The following is a 19963-nucleotide window of genomic DNA, read 5'->3' as shown; positions in this document are numbered from 1 at the left end:
AAATAATTTACATGGATTTTATACGAGACTAAATACTACGTTTTACATGACATATTGCTCGAAGCAAGTAACCCGAGAAAAACATATTATGATATTATAATCACAGTTCTAATTATAAGGCTGCGTGGAGTAATTCCTGGGCCCAAAGCCTGACTAAGGCCAATAAAATCTTAAGGGTATTATCAAGAAATTCTTAGATTCTTTTTTACATGTCCACGCTTCAGGAAGCACCTAATCTCTCTTCGATCAGGATTATATATATAATATGATAATAGTGATCCTATTATTATGATGTACCCCTATATCATACTTTAACAATTCAAAAACAACTATAAAGTTAAAGAATTACATGAAAAGCCAGTGCTTCACTACTTGCCCGTATTTGAAACCGAAATCTTCGGGTTTTATCCAATGGGCAACTTAATCCAAACTCGGAGTAGTGATTTTATATTTATATTAGAGCGCTGGATATTTTTGAACATTATACACATATATTTTTAGATAACTCTTATTTTCATCAATCGGATGACAAACAGAGAATAAAAAAGTACTCAACTATTTTGTAACAAAGACAAAGCTTCAAATCGAATTTCAATTTTTTTTAAGGGCCGTCGGTGAGTACTCCTATGATTTTACTTTATAAGCAGTAACGATGTTGTTTAAAAATTGTCTGTATGAGTGTACGTATGCAGCACCGATACTCGGCGAGCAATACTGTTCATGCCTGTACTTTTTTATAATCAGAACAATGTTATCATTACTCTGAGCAATCATTTATAATTCTCAACAGCGTCTCGTGACGTTATAGTACAGTCATGGCAGCCTTTTTTGTTTCCGGTACGTCATCTACATCCAGAACACTCACATAGTAACAGAATCTTTAAGTTTATTAATATTGTCAAGACGTGATTTAAACTTGAGGTTCATATGTTTTATTATTTCTATATGTCAGGTTTTTTTAACTTATTTTATAAAGGTAGACATACTAGAAAGTAGATCACCTGATATAAAATAGTCATTGCCGTCGTAAGAAATATCAACGATTCCATACATCGTTATTGCGCCACCAACCTTAGAAACTAGGTAATAATGTCCCTTGTGCCTGTATTTACACTGACTCACTCACCCTTCAAACGGGAACACCACAACACTGAGTATTACTCTTTGGTAATGGAATATGTGATGGATGGATGGTTTCCACAATTTTTTACCGTCAAGCAGTGTCCGTCTTTCACCGTTTTATTGAATACGTCATATAAAATATGCAAATTAATAATAATACTTTTGGTATAAATTTATAGATTTATTTTATTCTTAATTTAAATAACTTTTATAAATCATAAAGTAATTAATTTTAATATTCGTTTTATCGGCCTTGGCCGCGGCTATAAAACGGGGATTAAAGAAGAGGATTAAAGAGGGGGTTTGGAGATTATTCCTCGACGCTGCTCCTGCGTGTTGGTGGAAACAAATTTAATAAACACAAATAAAACACATGAAAATTCAGTTAACATTCATGTGTCCTCTGCGTGATCTAGACTCCTAGTAACATTTATTGTAATAAAATCTTGTAATATAAAATTAATATTATCGATAGGGATTGACGTAAAATAAATGTTAGTTTTATGAAAATTGCAAACAGATTCGTTTAATTATTAGTTGACCGACATATTTAATAATAATATATCATTTCGCGGTAAAGTATTATTAATATAATTACGGATAATATTATCCATAATAATAAATGTGGAAATTATCAAATAATACTAGCAATTACGTACTCATAGTTATTGGGTACTTTATATGAGGAAGCTCCAAGCTTGCTTCTCAAAAGGGAGAAAAAGCTTTTGCCCAGCAGTGGGACGTTTACATGCTGGTACTACAAAGATAACATTCCAACGTATTGTCTAAAAACCTTTCGTATACGCGATTAACTGGTAGATAAGTAAAATAAAAAATCGTGATTTTTTTATATCAAGTGAAAAATAAAAAAAATACCTTTTTGGATTCTTCCCGCTGTCGCCACTTAATTGTCGCCAAGCAGTACTGACCTTCCACAGTCACACCAGCACCTGGTTCCTCAATGCCAACGCACTCATCAAAGTTACCAAGGTGATACGAAGAACCGAAAAGCAGTCCTTGGGGTGACTTTGCTGATGCATCAAACACTGAAACAAATAGAATTGTCATTTCAAATAATGTTCAACCATAGATTTAAACAAATTATTCTTAATGAAAAATTGCAAGGGCTTGATTAAAATTTTGCCTTGTAGATATCAGCTGGTTGACTTCGTATTATAGCACTTGGAACTGTGCTCAATATGAAAAATTCGCCTACAGACTAAAAGTGAAATTCTTCGAAAAAGAAATGGAAATATGTTGTAATCTAATTCATATAATATATGAGTCTAGACAGTTATTTCTATTTTCGTTTTATTTTTAATAGGTAGACGGCCTGTGTAAATAGAAATCAGCAACAAAATCTAAGTAACTCTTTCTAGCGGTACAATAAATAATGTGTGGGAAGTAAGGTTATCTGCACAGATGGACGAGCAACACTAAGTAAAGAATATTAATCGATAAATAAATCGTTTTGTTTATTTATTAATCCCTGACGCAAAAAGAGAGTAGTCATAAATTATTTTGTTGGTCTCTTTCAGATCTGGGCTTTTGGAAGTTCGAAGTGTATCTATGATTATATTATACATATAAATTTAGATGTGTTTTTTTATTTTATAAATTCAAGAATTTAGAGTGTTAATCCCTCATAGTATCATATTAGTTCTCCATTATTCTGAGGTATATGAAAAATTACATACAATAAATTCATCAACATAAGGATGAACTAGATACAGGAATTTAATCATCTAAAACATTGCTAGCCCGTTAATTTCACTAATTATTATGTCCTAAGGTTAGGTAAGGGTCAAGTTATGTCTATTAACATACCTTAACGACGACCTTAACGGGACTAAGATATTCCAAGCCGTGACAATAATTAAAAGTTATTTATTCCGTATATCTTATATTTAATATGGATTTTCTCGAGAGCCCAGATAGCTCAGTGGTTAGAACACGGGTGTTTTAACTTATGAGCACGGATTCAAACCCAGGCCACCACAGTACCAATGAATTTTCATGTGCTTTTTGTGTTTATAATTCATCTCGTGCTGTCGAAGAAACATCATCAGGAAACTTGTTTGTGTCATAAAATACATGTGTAGGTATCCATCAATATATTAGGATTCAGCATGGTGTAATAATGTGTCGTATCCTGAAGAGGTCACTCCATTACACATATTGCTATTTAAAAACAAAAAAAAAAACCTAAGTGACTTTCATATTATAAATCTGTAGTCCTAGTAATCTGCTAAAAGGGTCAAAGTTCATGTTTAGGTAAAATATAAATCACATTGCCATTTACGAAATAATTTAAAAGTTATAAATTAATGTACACTAAAACGGCACTGGCCTTATATTGGCCTTTTATATGCCACGGAAAACACAATTACATTACATAAACATTTATATAAATAGTCTAATTTTATATCTATTTGAATTTATTTAACATTCGTAAAAGTTACGTATAATATGTTGTATTAAATATTGACAGGGTTTGCTTGATAATCCTCACTAAGCGTTATCGTTTGGCTTAAAATAATCATTTGCATGAATCGAGTGGTAATAAAACAGTGATTAATTCGAATTTAGGCATAAACAATTCTCGTTCGTATTTAACAAATATTTCAACCAAAATAGTTAATAGCTATTATTTTTGTGTGGTTATTTAATAACAATATAAGCAGACTACGAGTACTTTGACTTAAACTATACGAGTGACTTAACTATACTTCATTCGTGTCTACTGCTTACTTAAGTCATATGTGATAGGGGCTTTTTGTAAGTATTTCTGGTCTAACCAGAGTGACTTGTACCTAAGCACCACACTGGTTATTAAATATTCTAGCGCCAAGCAACAATACTTGGATTTGCTGTGTTGTGGGTTGAAGGGGGAGTGAGCCAATTTGACCACAGGCACAAGGACATAACATCTCAGTTCCCAATTAGTAGCGGTTTGGTTATATAAGAAATGGTAAAAAATTCATACTGCACCAATGTCTATGGGCAAGATTAGTGATGCAAAACAGGATAACAAATAAACTTCTGATAATAATTGCATACGACGAGCAGTCTTTGAAAAAACAAATACATTTTTCAAGCTAATATTTCTATAATTGAGGTCCTATTACAGATGACATATGACATACAGCTAGATTAAAGTAATCATCGAATAGGTTAATCATTTTATTTAATAGTTTGAACTGTTTTCAATAATTCATTTATATTGCTGTTTCTTAAGATCTTTTTCCTGTACGTATAAATATTACATAAACTCAAGGATGGAATACACATATACATATTACTTTACTCTTAAAATAGTATGTTTGAAAAAATGAATAGAAATATCATCTTTCGAGAATGTGAAATAATCCCAGGGGTCATCAAGCCAAGAATCAATCCTGCAAGATTTACATCGCTAGTTCGATATTATACCTAGGAGACATATATTATTCCATATTATTTACTTGGTGATAGGATTTTGTCCAAGCCCGCCCGGGTAGGTACCACCCACTGATCGTATATTCTATTGCCAAGCGGCAAAACTTTGAATTGTAGTATTCCGCTTCGCAGGATGTGTGAGCCAGTGCAATTACAGGCACAAGGGGCGTAACATCTTAGCTCCCAGGGTTAGTTGCGCGTTGGTGATGGAAGCAATGGTTAATATTTCTTACAGCGCTAATGACTATAGATTATATCTATGGGTGACCACTTACCGTCAGGTGGCTCAATTGCTCGTCCACTTATATACATATATATCAACCGAGATGGTCTAGTGGTTAAAACGTGTGCATCTTAAACAATGATTGCGGGTTCAAACCCAGGCAAGCACCATTCCCATGTGCTGAATTTATTGCATATTACTTACTGATTAATGGCTACAAATACTGGTTATTAAGTGGAGTAAATGTAACATTACAGATACTTGTGTATGATAGTAGTATTTCAATAATAAAATATGAAAGTCAATAAGGGCAAACCCTTGCTTTCACCAATATACATATAACTTATACAAGAAGATGCAACGCGTTTTGGGGGAGGCTTTAGTATAAAATATTATAGCATAAGTAAATTCGATTCGCCGTTTCACCTTAGGCTCTCAATTTAGACTATTGACGCGACAAGCGTGATTTTCGTTTTCTCGTTGAAAGCAACATCTGACTTACCATAAAATATTATGATAACAAACTCATAGTAAGCCGTAATCTTGGTTTATAACCGACTTCAAAAAGGAGGAGGTTATCAATTCGTCTGTATTTTTTTTTTTTTTTATGTATGTTACCTTAGAACTTTCGACTGGGTGAACGATTTTGACGATTTTTTTTTATTTGAAAGCTAGTGCTTCCCGTGTGGTCCCATTTTAATTTGGTCCAGTTCTGATGATGGTATCCATAAGAAAACCATATAAGTCTTAAATTCGCATTAAGTATGTGCACAACAATGTAATATGTGGACGAATAACTCAATATCACGTCAAGCAATTTTGATGATTATTTTTTTATTGGAAAGCATATAGTTCAGGGATAGTTTGGTATCAGTTTGGTTAGGTTCGGATCATGGGATCCATGACAAAGTAACCGAACGCTTCAATTCTGAGGAGCAAATTGATGATATTCGGTCGAATCTTAGGTTGCATCAAATCTGAAGGTGTTTTTAAAATTGTAACATATAATCAAAATTATAAAGCATTTATTTTTTGTATATCAGCATCAAGTAGCTTAGAAACATAACATAATTTGAAAAAATTGTATTCTGCTTGACTGGTAAGTGCTGTTTAGTCCGCGTATTTTAACTCGTTATATAAAAATGTCAAAACTCACGCTTTCATCTCACGTCTTTTGAAAACATGGATGTTATTCGATGTAGTTAGTAAAAGAAATAAGGTGTTTAATGTGTTTTCTTAAGTGTATTGATAGTTTCTATTATTAATACTTATTTATTACCTTTTTATGTATTAAATATATGATTTACAAGTTATGTGATATTGCAATAAACAAATGCAATGACCATTTATTCAACTAAACATCACCTATGTTTAGTTGAATAAATGGTCATTGCATTTGTTTATTGCAATATCACATAACTTGTAAATCATATATTTAATACATAAAAAGGTAATAAATAAGTATTTAAAAGAAAAATTAAAGGTTTGGAATTTGATTATTTGACAAAACAGGTTTATTAAAAAAATAATTTAAAAAACTGTGTTCACATATTACATTCTTAAAACAATTATAATAATGAATATACTTTATTAACAGAACCAATCTCTTTAAAAGATTTTATGTTGCTAGTCTTCACGTACAGAATAATAATTCCTCCTCATAATACAGAAGTTCCACAAGGAACAAACAACTCTTCTATGTCTAAATGCAGGCAAAGTCAAAATGCTTCACTTATTATGTTTACTCAATTAGCAAGAAATACATTTTATACAATTGATGCTTCCTGGACACAACTACAAAAAAACGATTTATATTTTTATTTTCATATAACTTCATATTGTTAAAATCACATGTTATTTAAAAACTTAAACTAAATATTATTCAAACGGTAACTACATTTGTCGATGTTTTCCCTGCTCAAAACTTTTTTTATGTAAAGTCACAGTTTTGAAAGCCTATTTTTCGCTCTTCGCAAGTCTCTTTTGAAATTATCCTCGAGGTAGATTTTCTCTGTTGAAATAGGCGTTTCTCTCTGATTTCGTTCGTTTCATTTAAACGGCGCTGTCTCATATGAGCAGCACGTTTAGTAGGTCTACCCATATTAGATATCAGAAAAAATAGTAAGTGTACTTCGGATTCACTAAAAATCAAATAATAAAATAAAATTTTGACAAAAAAAAAATCGACTTCAAAAGAAACAAATTAATATGCTCTAAAAAGTAAAAAAAATATTCTATAACTTAGTAATCAAGTTACTTATTCAACTTGCCAATATATAGGTACGATCTTTGTGTTTCCACGCAAAAAGATAAGTATGTACCTACCCACTTTAAATCTAACTTAAGACATACCTATTAATAACAAACAATGATAAAAATATTTTTTAGTTTATCCTATGTAAAATGTAATTAAAAATATTTAGACTACTTAAAAGTCAACAAAGTTATTACGATAATATAATATAGTTATAATTACTGTTATGTTTGGAGTCGGTGTCAGCCAAGGTTGATTTCGTTAACGGAGGCCCTCCTCTTCCACGGTCCACGGAAAGGACCCCCACGAGGGGCGAGTATCACCGTCCAGGGGACGGTGATCAAGGTACAGGCCCAGATGAAGTATCTGGGCCTGATCCTGGACGGACGATGGAGCTTCGGGCAGCACTTTGAACATCTCGGCCCGAGGCTCATCAACGCCGCCGCCGCCCTCGGTCGCCTCCTTCCGAATGTGGGGGGGCCGGGGTCGCTATGCCGGCGTCTCTACTCCGGCGTAGTGAGGTCGATGGCGCTGTACGGTGCCCCGATCTGGGTCGACGCCCTCACCGCTGACAACCGGGCCCTTCTGCGGAAGCCGCAGAGGGTCATAGCGGTGAGAGGCGTCAGAGGGTACCGTACGGTGTCGTGGGCTGCGGCGACACTTCTCGCGGGCGATCCGCCCTGGGAGCTCCAGGCGGAGGTGCTCGCGGAAGTGTACCGGTTCCGGGTCGAGGCGAGGAACCGCGGCGACCGTCCAGGGTCGGCGGAGGTCGGGCGGATCAGGGCTCTAGCCCAGCGAGCCCTGATCGCCCGATGGCAGGAGGACCTGGGGTCACCCACGGCGGGCCTGGCGACAGTGGAGGCGATCCGCCCCCACTTGAGTCGCTGGGTCGAGAGGAAGAAGGGCACACTCACCTTCAGGATGACGCAGGTACTTACCGGGCACGGATGCTTCGGTAAGTACCTGCACGGGATAGCGCGGCGGGAGGTGTCACCCTCCTGCCATGAGTGTGGTGCGCCAGTCGACACGGCGCTCCACACCCTGAGTGAGTGTGCCGCGTTGGGGCCCCAGAGGCACACCCTTGCGGCGACTATGGGCGGAGACCTCTCGCTGCCGAGCATCGTCAACGAAATGCTCGGTAGCGAGGCGTGTTGGTCGGAGATGCGCTCCTTCTGCGAAAACGTGATGTCGCAGAAGGAAGCCGCGGAGCGGGAGCGGGAAGAGGATGCCGCTGCAGACCCGCTCCGCCGAAGACGACCGGGGAGGAGGATGAAGCGCTACGCGCACCTTCTCCCCCCGCCTCAATAGGCGTCGCAGGGACTAGGGGGGGTCTCAGTACCCCGAGAACCCCCTCTAGGTGTTGGAGGCCCGCATAGGCGGGCCGACCGTCAGGGCGTCACGGTAGCATGCGCAAGCGATCCCGTGGCGCCCGCCGAAAGACGGAGAGGGTACCGCTGGTTTTTTAGTGGGTAAACCCGGCGTACCTGGGCGCACTCGGCGTCCAGGGCTCCGGGGAGTCCCACACACCCCCCCACCGTCCATCACGTGGGGGAAGCGCGTAACGCGTTTTTCCAGCGAGAAAAAAAAAAAAAAAAAAAAAAAAGGTTGATTTCGTTGACCCAGGTTGAACATTAAGGGGTTTACTGTCGAGAAATTATCAGAAGTGTAAAACCACGTATCGGATTTACAATACAATCGTATTATAAGAGTATCTTACTCTCAAAAGAGAAGTATCTGTCATGAACATACCATCGCTACATTGAGTTGGGGAAATCGTTAATATTTTATTTTGAATATGAATTATATATTTTTTTATAATTTACATATATTTACACAATGTTACAATTAACAATAAATAAAAGCCGGAAGCAAACCTCCGTGACCAAGTTACACAAATATAAATATTTAGTCCGTGTCATACATATATAAATTTTGATAGGTTTCGTCGAACAAAGATGTCAAATCCTTCAACGAATTGCGGAAAACGTAAACCCTTGTCCTCACCAGTAATGTTTTCCGATTGACATTGATGTCTCCGGGGCATAAATACTCACGAAAAGTTTTGTATGTTTTGTACATTTCATCGAAATGATACTTCGATAACTAAATGTGACTTTGGATCTAGTAAAAATAGTATTTGAAACTTCATTCTAAGCGTGGCTTTATTAGGCCTGCGGGGCGATTCTACTAACAAAATGTTAGCATTAGCATTTTTTTTTTAACATTAGCAGCCTGTAAATTTCCCTCTGCTGGGCTAAAGGCCTCCTCTCCCTTTGGGGAGAAAGTTTGCAGCATATTCCACCACGCTGCTCCAATGCGGGTTGGTGGAATACACATGTGGCAGAATTTCGTTGCGATATTGTAACAAAATGTCGCCTCTGTTATTGTCAGCTGAGAATTATTTTGTGACGAATAGCTTAAGGTCGATCGGAAGAGAATCACGAACGTTTCGTTATCGTTTTAACTTAGTAGAATTGGCCCCTGATTGATTAAGCACCTCGTCAGAAATTATTTTTTACTGTCAAATGTATTTTGAATTATATCTTGACGCTTATGCGATTCCCGGTGTTGCGTGAATTAATAATAATTTAAATGACAGTACTATTTACAAATTAACAAAAAAACGCATCGTTTGTCCTACCAAGACATTGTATTCGCATTTGATTTTGTAATCGCTTTAGTTGCTTCACTTTAATGTTCTGTGTACTCCATCTGCCTTTTGTTTTATAATTTGAGCCTTATATTTAGGCTTTTTAAAATACTGGTAATACAATCATTACTAACCCATCGAACTTCGACGAAATTTTCAACGTCAACCAATAGAAAAAACAAGTATATAAACGACAATGATAAAGAATTATATCGTAACTAGTTTCTGAAAAAAATATTTGAATTTGGAATAGTAATAAAAATATATTATTTGGAGAATATAAATGACAATTATTAATGTCTAAAAGTTGCGTAGAAAATGATTAAGTACCTGTAATTTTTCAATCAATTACAACCAAGCTAAGTCTAGGAAGTATTGCCGAATTAATTGCCTGTACTTCAATATAAACGTTATAAGCTCGATAATTCGTGTTATATTTAAACACTGATATTGGGATATATATTTGAGATGAATAGACTACAACTTATTTTAACTGATCACCATAAATGTGGGCATATGTGATTACACATATGTATTTTAAATGGAACAAGTAAACCATTAATAAATACATGTATATAGGTAAACACGGCTAGATAGCAGGACATAACCTTTTATATCATTAGACCGAACGTTATGACAGAGTCTCCAACTTGGGGGCGGAAATCTATCGCTTCCGAGCGTGATAAATGCCGTACTAGGAAGTGCGAGTTGCTGGAAGGAGATGGTCTGCTTCTGAACGTCATGTTCCAGAACCTCCTTCTGCGCTGCAAAGCAGGTGCGTGAAGGGAGTAACTCCGCTGAGTCGCTCTGCCGAAGAAGGAGGAGCTGCCGGGGAGAAGGCTAGCGTTATGCGCAACTTCTCCCTCCTCCCTCCCGCCGTGTACGTATACATATATAAATACATATATATATATATCATATATACAAGCATCTGAGCACAAATCTAAAAGCAAAACATACTAACTGACGATATTTTTCGAGAAATGCTTGATATATTTTCGAAAGCTTGTAGCCATCATGGATCAGACGCACCAAAGCAATTTATTTGAAAAAGTTAATTCTAAAAGTTAAGTTAATTCTAAAAATTTATCTAACTCGTTTGAGGGTACCGAAAAATGTTTATTTTACTATGGCAATATAAATCTGTAACTTAAAAAAAAAAGATTAATCATTTCTCGGTCGAATTGAGTGAGGCACAATAGATCTATACCGGTCCAATCCAGCCACAAATTCAATATAACATATAAATTGTATTTTATGTATCTTTTAAATCTTTTGTCACCAAAAAGTTTCAAACATCTTCAATTTATTGCTTAACTTTTAAGAAGTTTGAAAGTAAATCTTGTGACAAAAAACAGAAAAGTAACATTATCATAGTATAGACATAATATGCAGAGGTTTATCATAAACATATTATATACACGGAGTTTTATTTTTAAAAAAGAAATATAAGTAAATAAAAATCAATTTTCTAGAATTTGTGATGTGCACGCAAATATTACAAGAAACAAACATAAACTTGTTACTCCTGTTAGCCGGCTACACTGAGTAATTTTTAACGCAGTAATTCTTTTGTGGGTCAATGTATACGCCTTTACAACAGGAACTCAGAAAACGTTCGAAACTTTTGTATTGTAAGGTTAAAAAAAAAACGTTTAAGAACGTTTGTGTGCTAAAAGTTATTAAAACATTAACGATTGCATTGATGATATCACGTCTTGGGAATGAAACGATCACCTCCAAGCCGTTTCCAAAATAAATAAATATATTATATCCCACTGAGTTTCTTTCACCGATTCTTTTCGGGTCTGCGTTTCTTTCCGAACTGGTGATAAATTTTGACAATCAAAGAGAAAGTATAATACTTCTGTGTTGAATAAAGATATTTGGATTTTGAATTTGATAATAAGAGAAAACTAATAAAAAGACGAACTAACTCAAAAGTTTAACAGTTCATAACTTCTTCAATTGAATTGTTAAAATTTCTTTTTTCAACATTCAACAAATAATATGCCCTTCAATTTATCAGTAATCAAAATCTGAATGTATTAGATACTTCAGTATCTAATACATTCAGATTTTTATTGCGTTCTAACAGGGAGGTCCAGTAAAAAAACCGTCGATTTTAGCCTTATACCTTCATAGATAAAAATCCAAAACTAAATGTAGAGGTTTATAATTAATCTTACGCCTACCGACAAGAGAATCATAGTCGTAAGTTAATCGCAAGTCACGTGAATAACTAAACAACAAAATGAATTAAGCAATCGTGATAATATAAAAAATATAAACGTCTAAGTCTGCGCGAGCGCAGAATATTAATCCTTAAAAGAATATCACTACGCGCATCCTTGATGAGTATATTGACCACATACGTTGCAAATGTTATGTTACAAAATAACGCATTATTTCCTATACATTGCGTACAAATATGTAGGATGCGCACTTGGACTACACTTTAATGCTTAATAAATTAAGATAAGAATTTAGACAACGACATGAAAGTCACGTTTGTTACGTGAATAGTCTTAATAAAGCGGGTAAATAATGAAGCGCAGCTACTTACTTATGTGGATGGACAAATGGACCACTTAATGGTAAGTGGTCACCACCACCCATAAATATTAGGGAGTAAGAATTATTAAAATATGCTTATTTCGCCAATGCGCCAATTACCTTAAGAACTAAGATGTTATGGCCCTTGTGCCTGTAGTTACACTGGCTCAATCACCCTTCAAACTGGAACACAATAGTACTAATTAGTAATTAGTCGTCAAATGTATGATGAGCGGCCCAGGCGAGCTTGCGCAAAGCCCTACCAACAAATAAAAATATTATGTCTTCATCAAAACGCATCTCCTCTCTGCATCTACTGATATAAGTTTAAATGTAAATGCTAGTAGTTTTTTCAGTAAGTGAACGCAAAAAAACATTTCTTTATTTATTAAAATAGATAGTTATATTACTTAACTATTATTTAACTCTAAATCTATATACTTATTTCAATTTTTTTTTCTTTGTGCGCCAATCTCGTGACATCTGCGAATCGGAATGAGGCTATAACAAAGTGGTCCGTAGATGGTTCGGTAGATGGTAGGTTACTAATTTTTTCAAATTACATTTCATTCCTTCCCCCTTTTTTATGTAATGCCCAGCGGACGGACAACTGTATGAAAATATAATATTGGTAATTGTTGATCTTCCTTTAGGATACTACCTATAGAAACTTCGTTTTTTATCTTTTTCTAAACGCCTACGTATTTGATATATTTAAAAACATTAGTTTACACAAATAAGTCATAAATCGACGCTAAGAATATAACCGAATCCAAAAATTTCCTCAGTTGCCTTGCGTAAAGCTACTTAAAGCATATTTGTATTCAGAAACACAAAATGTTCTAACAATAAAATGTACATAAATAATTCGTGTTGTTAACGTTTCCGTCATTTCAGTTTAAAATTTATTTATGTTATCAAATTTTCATTAAGACCCATCATTCAACTGTCATGAAAATAATAATTATTATAAAGTGATAAGTTAATCACTTGGTATAATCACTCAGACAAGAAATACAATTTAAATAATTATATATATGTACATTACATATAAAAATCAATGTATGTCTAATATTTGTGTACAATTAGTGTGTCTGTTTTAGATGAGATACACAGACAATAACAATAACACCATTTGACCGGCTGTGTCACCACCAAGTGGTCAGCAAGTGGTCACCACTTACCATCAGGCCGTCCGCCTAGCTATTTCATGAAAAATGAAAACATAACCTAAATTGCATTATTACATAATATTACAAGTATAAAAATTTCGAAATTAGTGAAATTGATGCAAAATATTGTAAATGAAACCAAATTCATAAGGTTATTTGCAATTGAGAAATATAGAATAATATTTATTGTTATTCCTGTGATATGATAAAAAATATATATTAATTAGGTATATTGATAGGCGACAGGTATTAACACTTACAATCAGAACAAAAGTATAAGCTTTATCGATAGTACAGTTGAGTATAAAACCGTGTTCACGATAGTATTGCGTTTGTAGCAATTTACTCGTTGATAGTCCCTCCGCGCTCGTCCTTGACGCCCGTGAATGCCTAAACAGACATTCGGGGATGTGAGTCACATGAAGATGGCAACTAATTGTGATATTGACCTAAATTGTGTAACTTGCCTAATTGATTTTGCTTTTAAAATGAATTTCATCATGAATTTTTTTATTACAAATTTAATAATGTATAGGTACCTACCTATATAGGTTTGGTAAGATCGCACTTATTTTTAGCTACTGTTCTATACATATATATATTTATTTACGTATGGTATACAGCATACAGTAGCAGTATAGTGTAGGAGCAACAGTGGTCTGATAGTATGCTCGAATCTTGAAAGAAATTCACATTTAAGGTATTCTCAAATGACTATTAAAGAAATCGATAATCATATATAATCTTTTTATATGCATAATACAAATTAATATAATAAAATGTATAGCTTTAGCAACAATTGTTAAAGAAAATAAATTGTCACAAGAAGTTTTAACTAAAAACGTACTATAATCGCGAAATGGAATGACAAGAAATCTTCTAACTGATTTCACTCATGGCAATGAAATCCTTTAGAGACATGGTCATATTATAGAGGATACATTAAGCATAAGGATATATCAGTGTGTGCAAACGCATGTAATCTCTCTATTCAAGGTCATGACCGATGGGACGGCCAATTTGACACGAAGCCAAAAATTTCAGGCGCAAAACCAACGGTTAAACGTGGTTTTGGAGGGAGTGTTACCATCGCGCACTTCCGGATTCCCAGTTACTAATAATAATTTTAAAATAAAACCCAATAAATTTTTCTCCGCCCGCCGTTGGGTAAAAACAGTATCTTGGGATTAGCAGGCAATCATGTGTTCATTTGGAAAGGTATCCGTAATATAAACCAAGATATCAAAAATCAAGACGCTTAGATTATGAGAAATTTAAGAAAATAACCCAAATTTACACATATAATATGTATGTACATTTATCTTTTGTAATTCTTATATGTAATCCTCACATTATTCTAACAACGATATTCAAAAATAACTTTACAAACATTATTAATAATATTCCAATAAATGTGTTTTCCTAGAACATATTTTACTGATTTACCAACGTAATCAAGCATATATGTCTTTAGCGTAATGAGGACATTATTGAATCTTCAACGATAAATACTTCGATTAAAATAATTTACAGTTAAAAAGTATAAATTGTTTAATAATATAACCATAATAATGATGTTCATAATAATTGATGATTTTTAAACTCGAGATCAATAAATCATTACAGGAATATATTTTTTTAAATTTCAATATGATAGAACTTCTGTAAAATAAGCCATTCGATGGTTAGTAGTCACCACCGCCCGTATACATTAATGATGTAAGAAATATAAACCGGGTCGGTTTATTTAGTCTTTACATCGACAATGCACTGTCAACTTTTGGAACTAAATTTACGTCTCTTGTACCAATAGTTACACTGGCTCACTCACTCTTACAACTAGAACTCAACTACCGAAACATAGAAAAGGTTTTATTGAACAAAAATTAGAAAGGGAATCCATTTAAATTATATCCAAGAAAACTATTATCAAATCACTTTGAACCAAAGGAATTATAAATTATTTAAACTTAGCGCGTTAAAAAGTCACGAAAACCAGGCAATAATGCTGTTTAGCGGTAGAATAAATTATCAGTGGGTGTTAAAATAAATACAAAATAACTTAAATAATAAATAAGTATCAGGTTGTAAATCAATCACTGCCGGACAGAGACCTCTCCTCCAAAGGAGAATCTCGAGAAGGTGAATCGATATACAAACAGGTTTCCTAATGATGTCTTCCTTCAACGCCGAGCAGAGCATGATTTATAAACACTCCTTCAGGGTTTGATTTAGAGGACAGGACCACCTGGGGCAATATAGGACCCCTAATTATTTTACAAATTAATTAAACAACATTTTCAATCTGGTATTTGAATAACAAAATAAATGTGTACTACTTTTTACTCCTTATAAACCTTTTATGACGTTCTTTTCATTCTAATGAAAATAATATAATTTGATTAGAATATGTATAACTATACAATAACATACAAAATACTACAATATTTTTTGTTTACTCATCGAAATTGATATGTTTTTTGTTTAAGAAATTAAATTGGGGCCTGTCTCTTGTTGAACCTCCTTGGCTCTAGTTCTAGTTCCAGCTTGACTGCGATTACGTGATCTTCATTTAAAATCCACGTGTTGTATCAGCTGATTCAAAAACCCACTGTTTAGGCATATCCGTATAAGATAAATTAACGCTCCGATAGACAAATGACGCGAATTGTCAAATAAATCTGCCTGTAACAACCGAACCATATAAGACCGATTACACAACAATGGGGTCTATATTTCGATTATATGCGTCAAGTGTTATTATGAATGCACATCATTTATAAACCTCGCTTCGCTGTCATAATATTAATTAGCAGAATTGGCTAATTTAGCTGAATAGCATTAGCTTACAATTAGACGATCGATGGCGGGGCATTTAAACGCAAACGGAGCGTAATGCTTACGATAAATAGGGAATATGTAAGCATTAATACCGTAGCTGATTACTGAATAAGAGCTACCAGATAAACACGTTACGTAGTCATTATGTGCCTATTAAACAGTATGGCATCACGCTGTCCCGTGCAACTTGGCATGCGACGACGTTATGACGTCATTTTTGCAGCACACAACATTGATTTCTACATCGCTATACGCTATACCCACACCTCACAACTAATATTTACTGTATATAAATGATAATGTACTTTTATATAAGCTTAAATTATGTTATATAGTTGAAAAGAGACATCATCCTTGATCTGGTGAAATGAATTAGCAGTTAGAATATTAGTACTCATCCGACGATAGCGGGTTTCAAACCAATTAATTTCCATGTACATTATTTGCGCCCATAACTCATCTCGTGCTCATAAAACATCGTGAGGACACATGTATTGATTGTAAATCTGCTACATAGAGCGTGGTGGAATAAGCTTCCTCCTCAAAAGGGGGACCTTAGAACAGCTATGGGATACTTACTGGCCATTTTTTTTAACAGATTTCTTTCTTTAACATATCAAAATAGACGTCTTATAAAGTTTATTTAAATTATTTATGATCAATATAAGATAAGATATACATTGAAACTAAAAATCATAACGCAATGTCTTTAATAAAAATTACTGATATCTATGGAAATGTGAAAATATTTTTAACCCTTTAATTAATTATTACGATACAAAATATTAATCAAGTGCCAGTCGGACTCTTGTACTAATGTTTTTATATTTAATTTTCACATTAATTATTTGTTTAAATACCTTTATAACATGTATTTCTTACAATTGTAACTGATTTGTTTCCATCCTAAAGATTAATATTCCATTATAATTTTAAAAAAATCAATAATATCTTTATACAATAATATTACAAATATAAAATCGTATCGTAGTCGTTACGTCGTCTGTAAACAGACTACGCTCATATTATGCATAGTCTTTAGCGAGCAAATATTTTTGGTATGTGCAAGCTAAGTTGATATGCAAAACGCGTTCCAACGTCATTGTTTCACAATGGATTGTTCTAGAATGTAATGTCCGACGTAAAATACTGCTCACCTGGACTCGTACAGCCTCCATTTGGAAAATCACATGTCTGTCAGACGTAATGTCATGTTAGATTTGTGTGTTCACATGTTTTTACCGAATTTGCATTTGAAACGAAAATTCGTGAGGACAATTTGTACGGTTCTTTTTTATTTATAGTAGTAAGGTAGACTGACAAACAACGTCCGATGACATTTACCAAGGGAACATGAACGAAATTGTGATTTTAAAAATTATTACAAATTGGAGGCTGTAGTCTTAGCACCTGTAATTACGGTAACTTATTCTTAAACTAGAAATTATAAAATATTTTAATATAAATTTTTTAAAACGACTTCGAATGACATATATATTAGACGGACTGGCAAATGGGCCACCTGATGGTAAATGGTCACTGCTACCCATAGACATTAGCACAGAAGTGTTTGTCATTCGAGGTACGATGTTATGTCCCTTGTGCCTGTAGTTACACTGCCTCACTCACCCTTTGAAACGAAACACAACAATACTAAGTATTGCAGTTTGGCGGTAAGATAGATGATGAGTGGGTGGTACCTACCTGGATGGGCTTACACAAGCTTACACTGAGTAAACTTTTTTCTGTATTTAAAGAATATTGTGTTTCAGTTTTCTTTTTCATTCTTGATAGAGGATTGATGATTATTCATGCTTATTTTTCCACCAAACAACAATTTGAACATATTAGTACTATGTCAGTTTCGAGGCTGAAAGTATTTCAGGTCTATTTTTAAAATAGTTAAAATAATTCCAAAACGATTTCATCCGATCAAATTCTGTGATACAAAAAAAATTATAATATTGGTTAAGTTAATAATTTGAACCCTACATAATATACTAATAAATATTTTGTAGAACCTTAAGAAATATTGTTCATTTGAATTAATTAATTTATAAATGACGTAATAAATGTACTTATAACATTTATGTAATTTCTTTATGCACATATATATATATATATAAATATATTTATTTTACTGCCTATAAAAATGGATGTTGATATATTTTGTTCTATAAAAGATTGTATAAAAAAATATTATAAGTAAAATACCTACGATAATACGCACTAGTACCCTCTCGTGTCCCAGCATAAATAAAAAAAGGGATATGCCCACGATTCAACTTGAGCCCCAGCGAGTCTTATGTGTGAAAAGGTTGAATAATGAAGAGTTTCTTTTTCGTTCCTTTGACTATTAGAATTACACATATAGAATTCAACGTAAATAAACATTTGCCATAAAATTTGCCATCATTTCTAAAGAAATAATAATAATTCCCTATGTAATGCCCTAATTAATAAATAAATATAACTATTAAAACGGCAACTTAATCACATTACTACTAAACTAATTATTTACAGTTTAACTTAATTAATACATTGAATACCGAAAGAAAGTTTTAACAATATATAAAAAGAATATTTACTTAAGAACTGACGATATCAAAAATTCAAATAGACTCGTTAAATATGTTTATCATTTTATATAATCGTTCGATAATCTCAGAACTTTATCACAATATATTTTTTTATAGTTTTGCATGATTTTCGCGAAATAGTAATTATGTTATGGTTCTAACATTTTGGTATGCAAATCTTCAATAGAATATGCATTGAACTAATTCCAGGACCTGTTGAATGGAGGATTAAGCTTAATAATTGTTGGAAATCAACATTGCTATAACCTTGTTCTATTGAAATATAATGGTTTTGTTTTGTCAATCTATCTAACTCGTTTAAATTAATCCAATTTGACACTAGGCGATTATTTGACACTAAAATTAACATGCTCGATAAATCATTCAACAATAAATATTTATTACTTAATCGTGTTATGTATCGGAACATTAAATTGACTGACATTTATATAAATGACAATGACAGAATCTACGCTTTTTATTTGTCTTCTCAGATATAAATAATATTATTATTATAATCGAAAATAGAATTATATTAGTACATAAGTCTCACAGAAAAACACTTTTAGAATAAAATGTTACTACGTTGATTTGTTGAATATTTAAAAAAAAAATGAATAAAACCTATTTTCTGTTTTTTTCATTAGGGAGATATGTTGTTAAAAAAAAATTTGAGTTAAAGATTTTGTGGTTTTACAGTGAGTCATTCATTTTTATTTGCGAACCAATCAATTGCAAAATTCAACATGTTAAATATACTCACTTGGGAAGGTGCAACCCTTCACTAAAAATTATCGGCGCACATTAATTTAAGTGACGCTCGTGAGTACAAGATGTCTTAGTGTGCGTGAGATGACTAATGCTAAAATAGAGGCAGTAATTTATATTTTTTTTATTTATGTTAGTTTCTGCAGGCCGATAATTTAACGTGGCAGAGCGCGCCCTCATTATTGATCCGTTCTATAGTCTTATTCCAATCGAATGGAATAAAGATACCTTAAATTTAAATGTACCACGTGATTTTCTAATAGTTCAGTTATTTTGTGTTCTACTAATTTTGTTTTTGATTTATGTATCTTTATTTATAATCCAACACTATTCTACTGAAACTAATCATATATACTTTAT

At 33.7% G+C, this 19963-nt stretch overlaps 1 protein-coding gene across 1 annotated transcript in view; it reads right to left on the bottom strand.

The window, feature by feature from the left end:
• Positions 1 to 19963, bottom strand: part of LOC113397158 (nose resistant to fluoxetine protein 6-like) — a 54965-nt gene that overhangs the window by 16063 nt on the left and 18939 nt on the right. Inside the window, exon 2 of the mRNA XM_026635382.2 lies at positions 1999 to 2168. Coding sequence (XP_026491167.2) covers positions 1999 to 2168 — 170 coding nt within the window. The remainder of the gene's footprint in view (positions 1 to 1998; positions 2169 to 19963) is intronic.

Source organism: Vanessa tameamea, chromosome 3 (genome assembly GCF_037043105.1).
Source record: "Vanessa tameamea isolate UH-Manoa-2023 chromosome 3, ilVanTame1 primary haplotype, whole genome shotgun sequence".
Taxonomy (NCBI): domain Eukaryota; kingdom Metazoa; phylum Arthropoda; class Insecta; order Lepidoptera; family Nymphalidae; genus Vanessa; species Vanessa tameamea.
The sequence above is the reverse complement of the archived record's forward strand: the minus strand, read 5'-3'. Positions and strand labels throughout refer to the sequence as shown.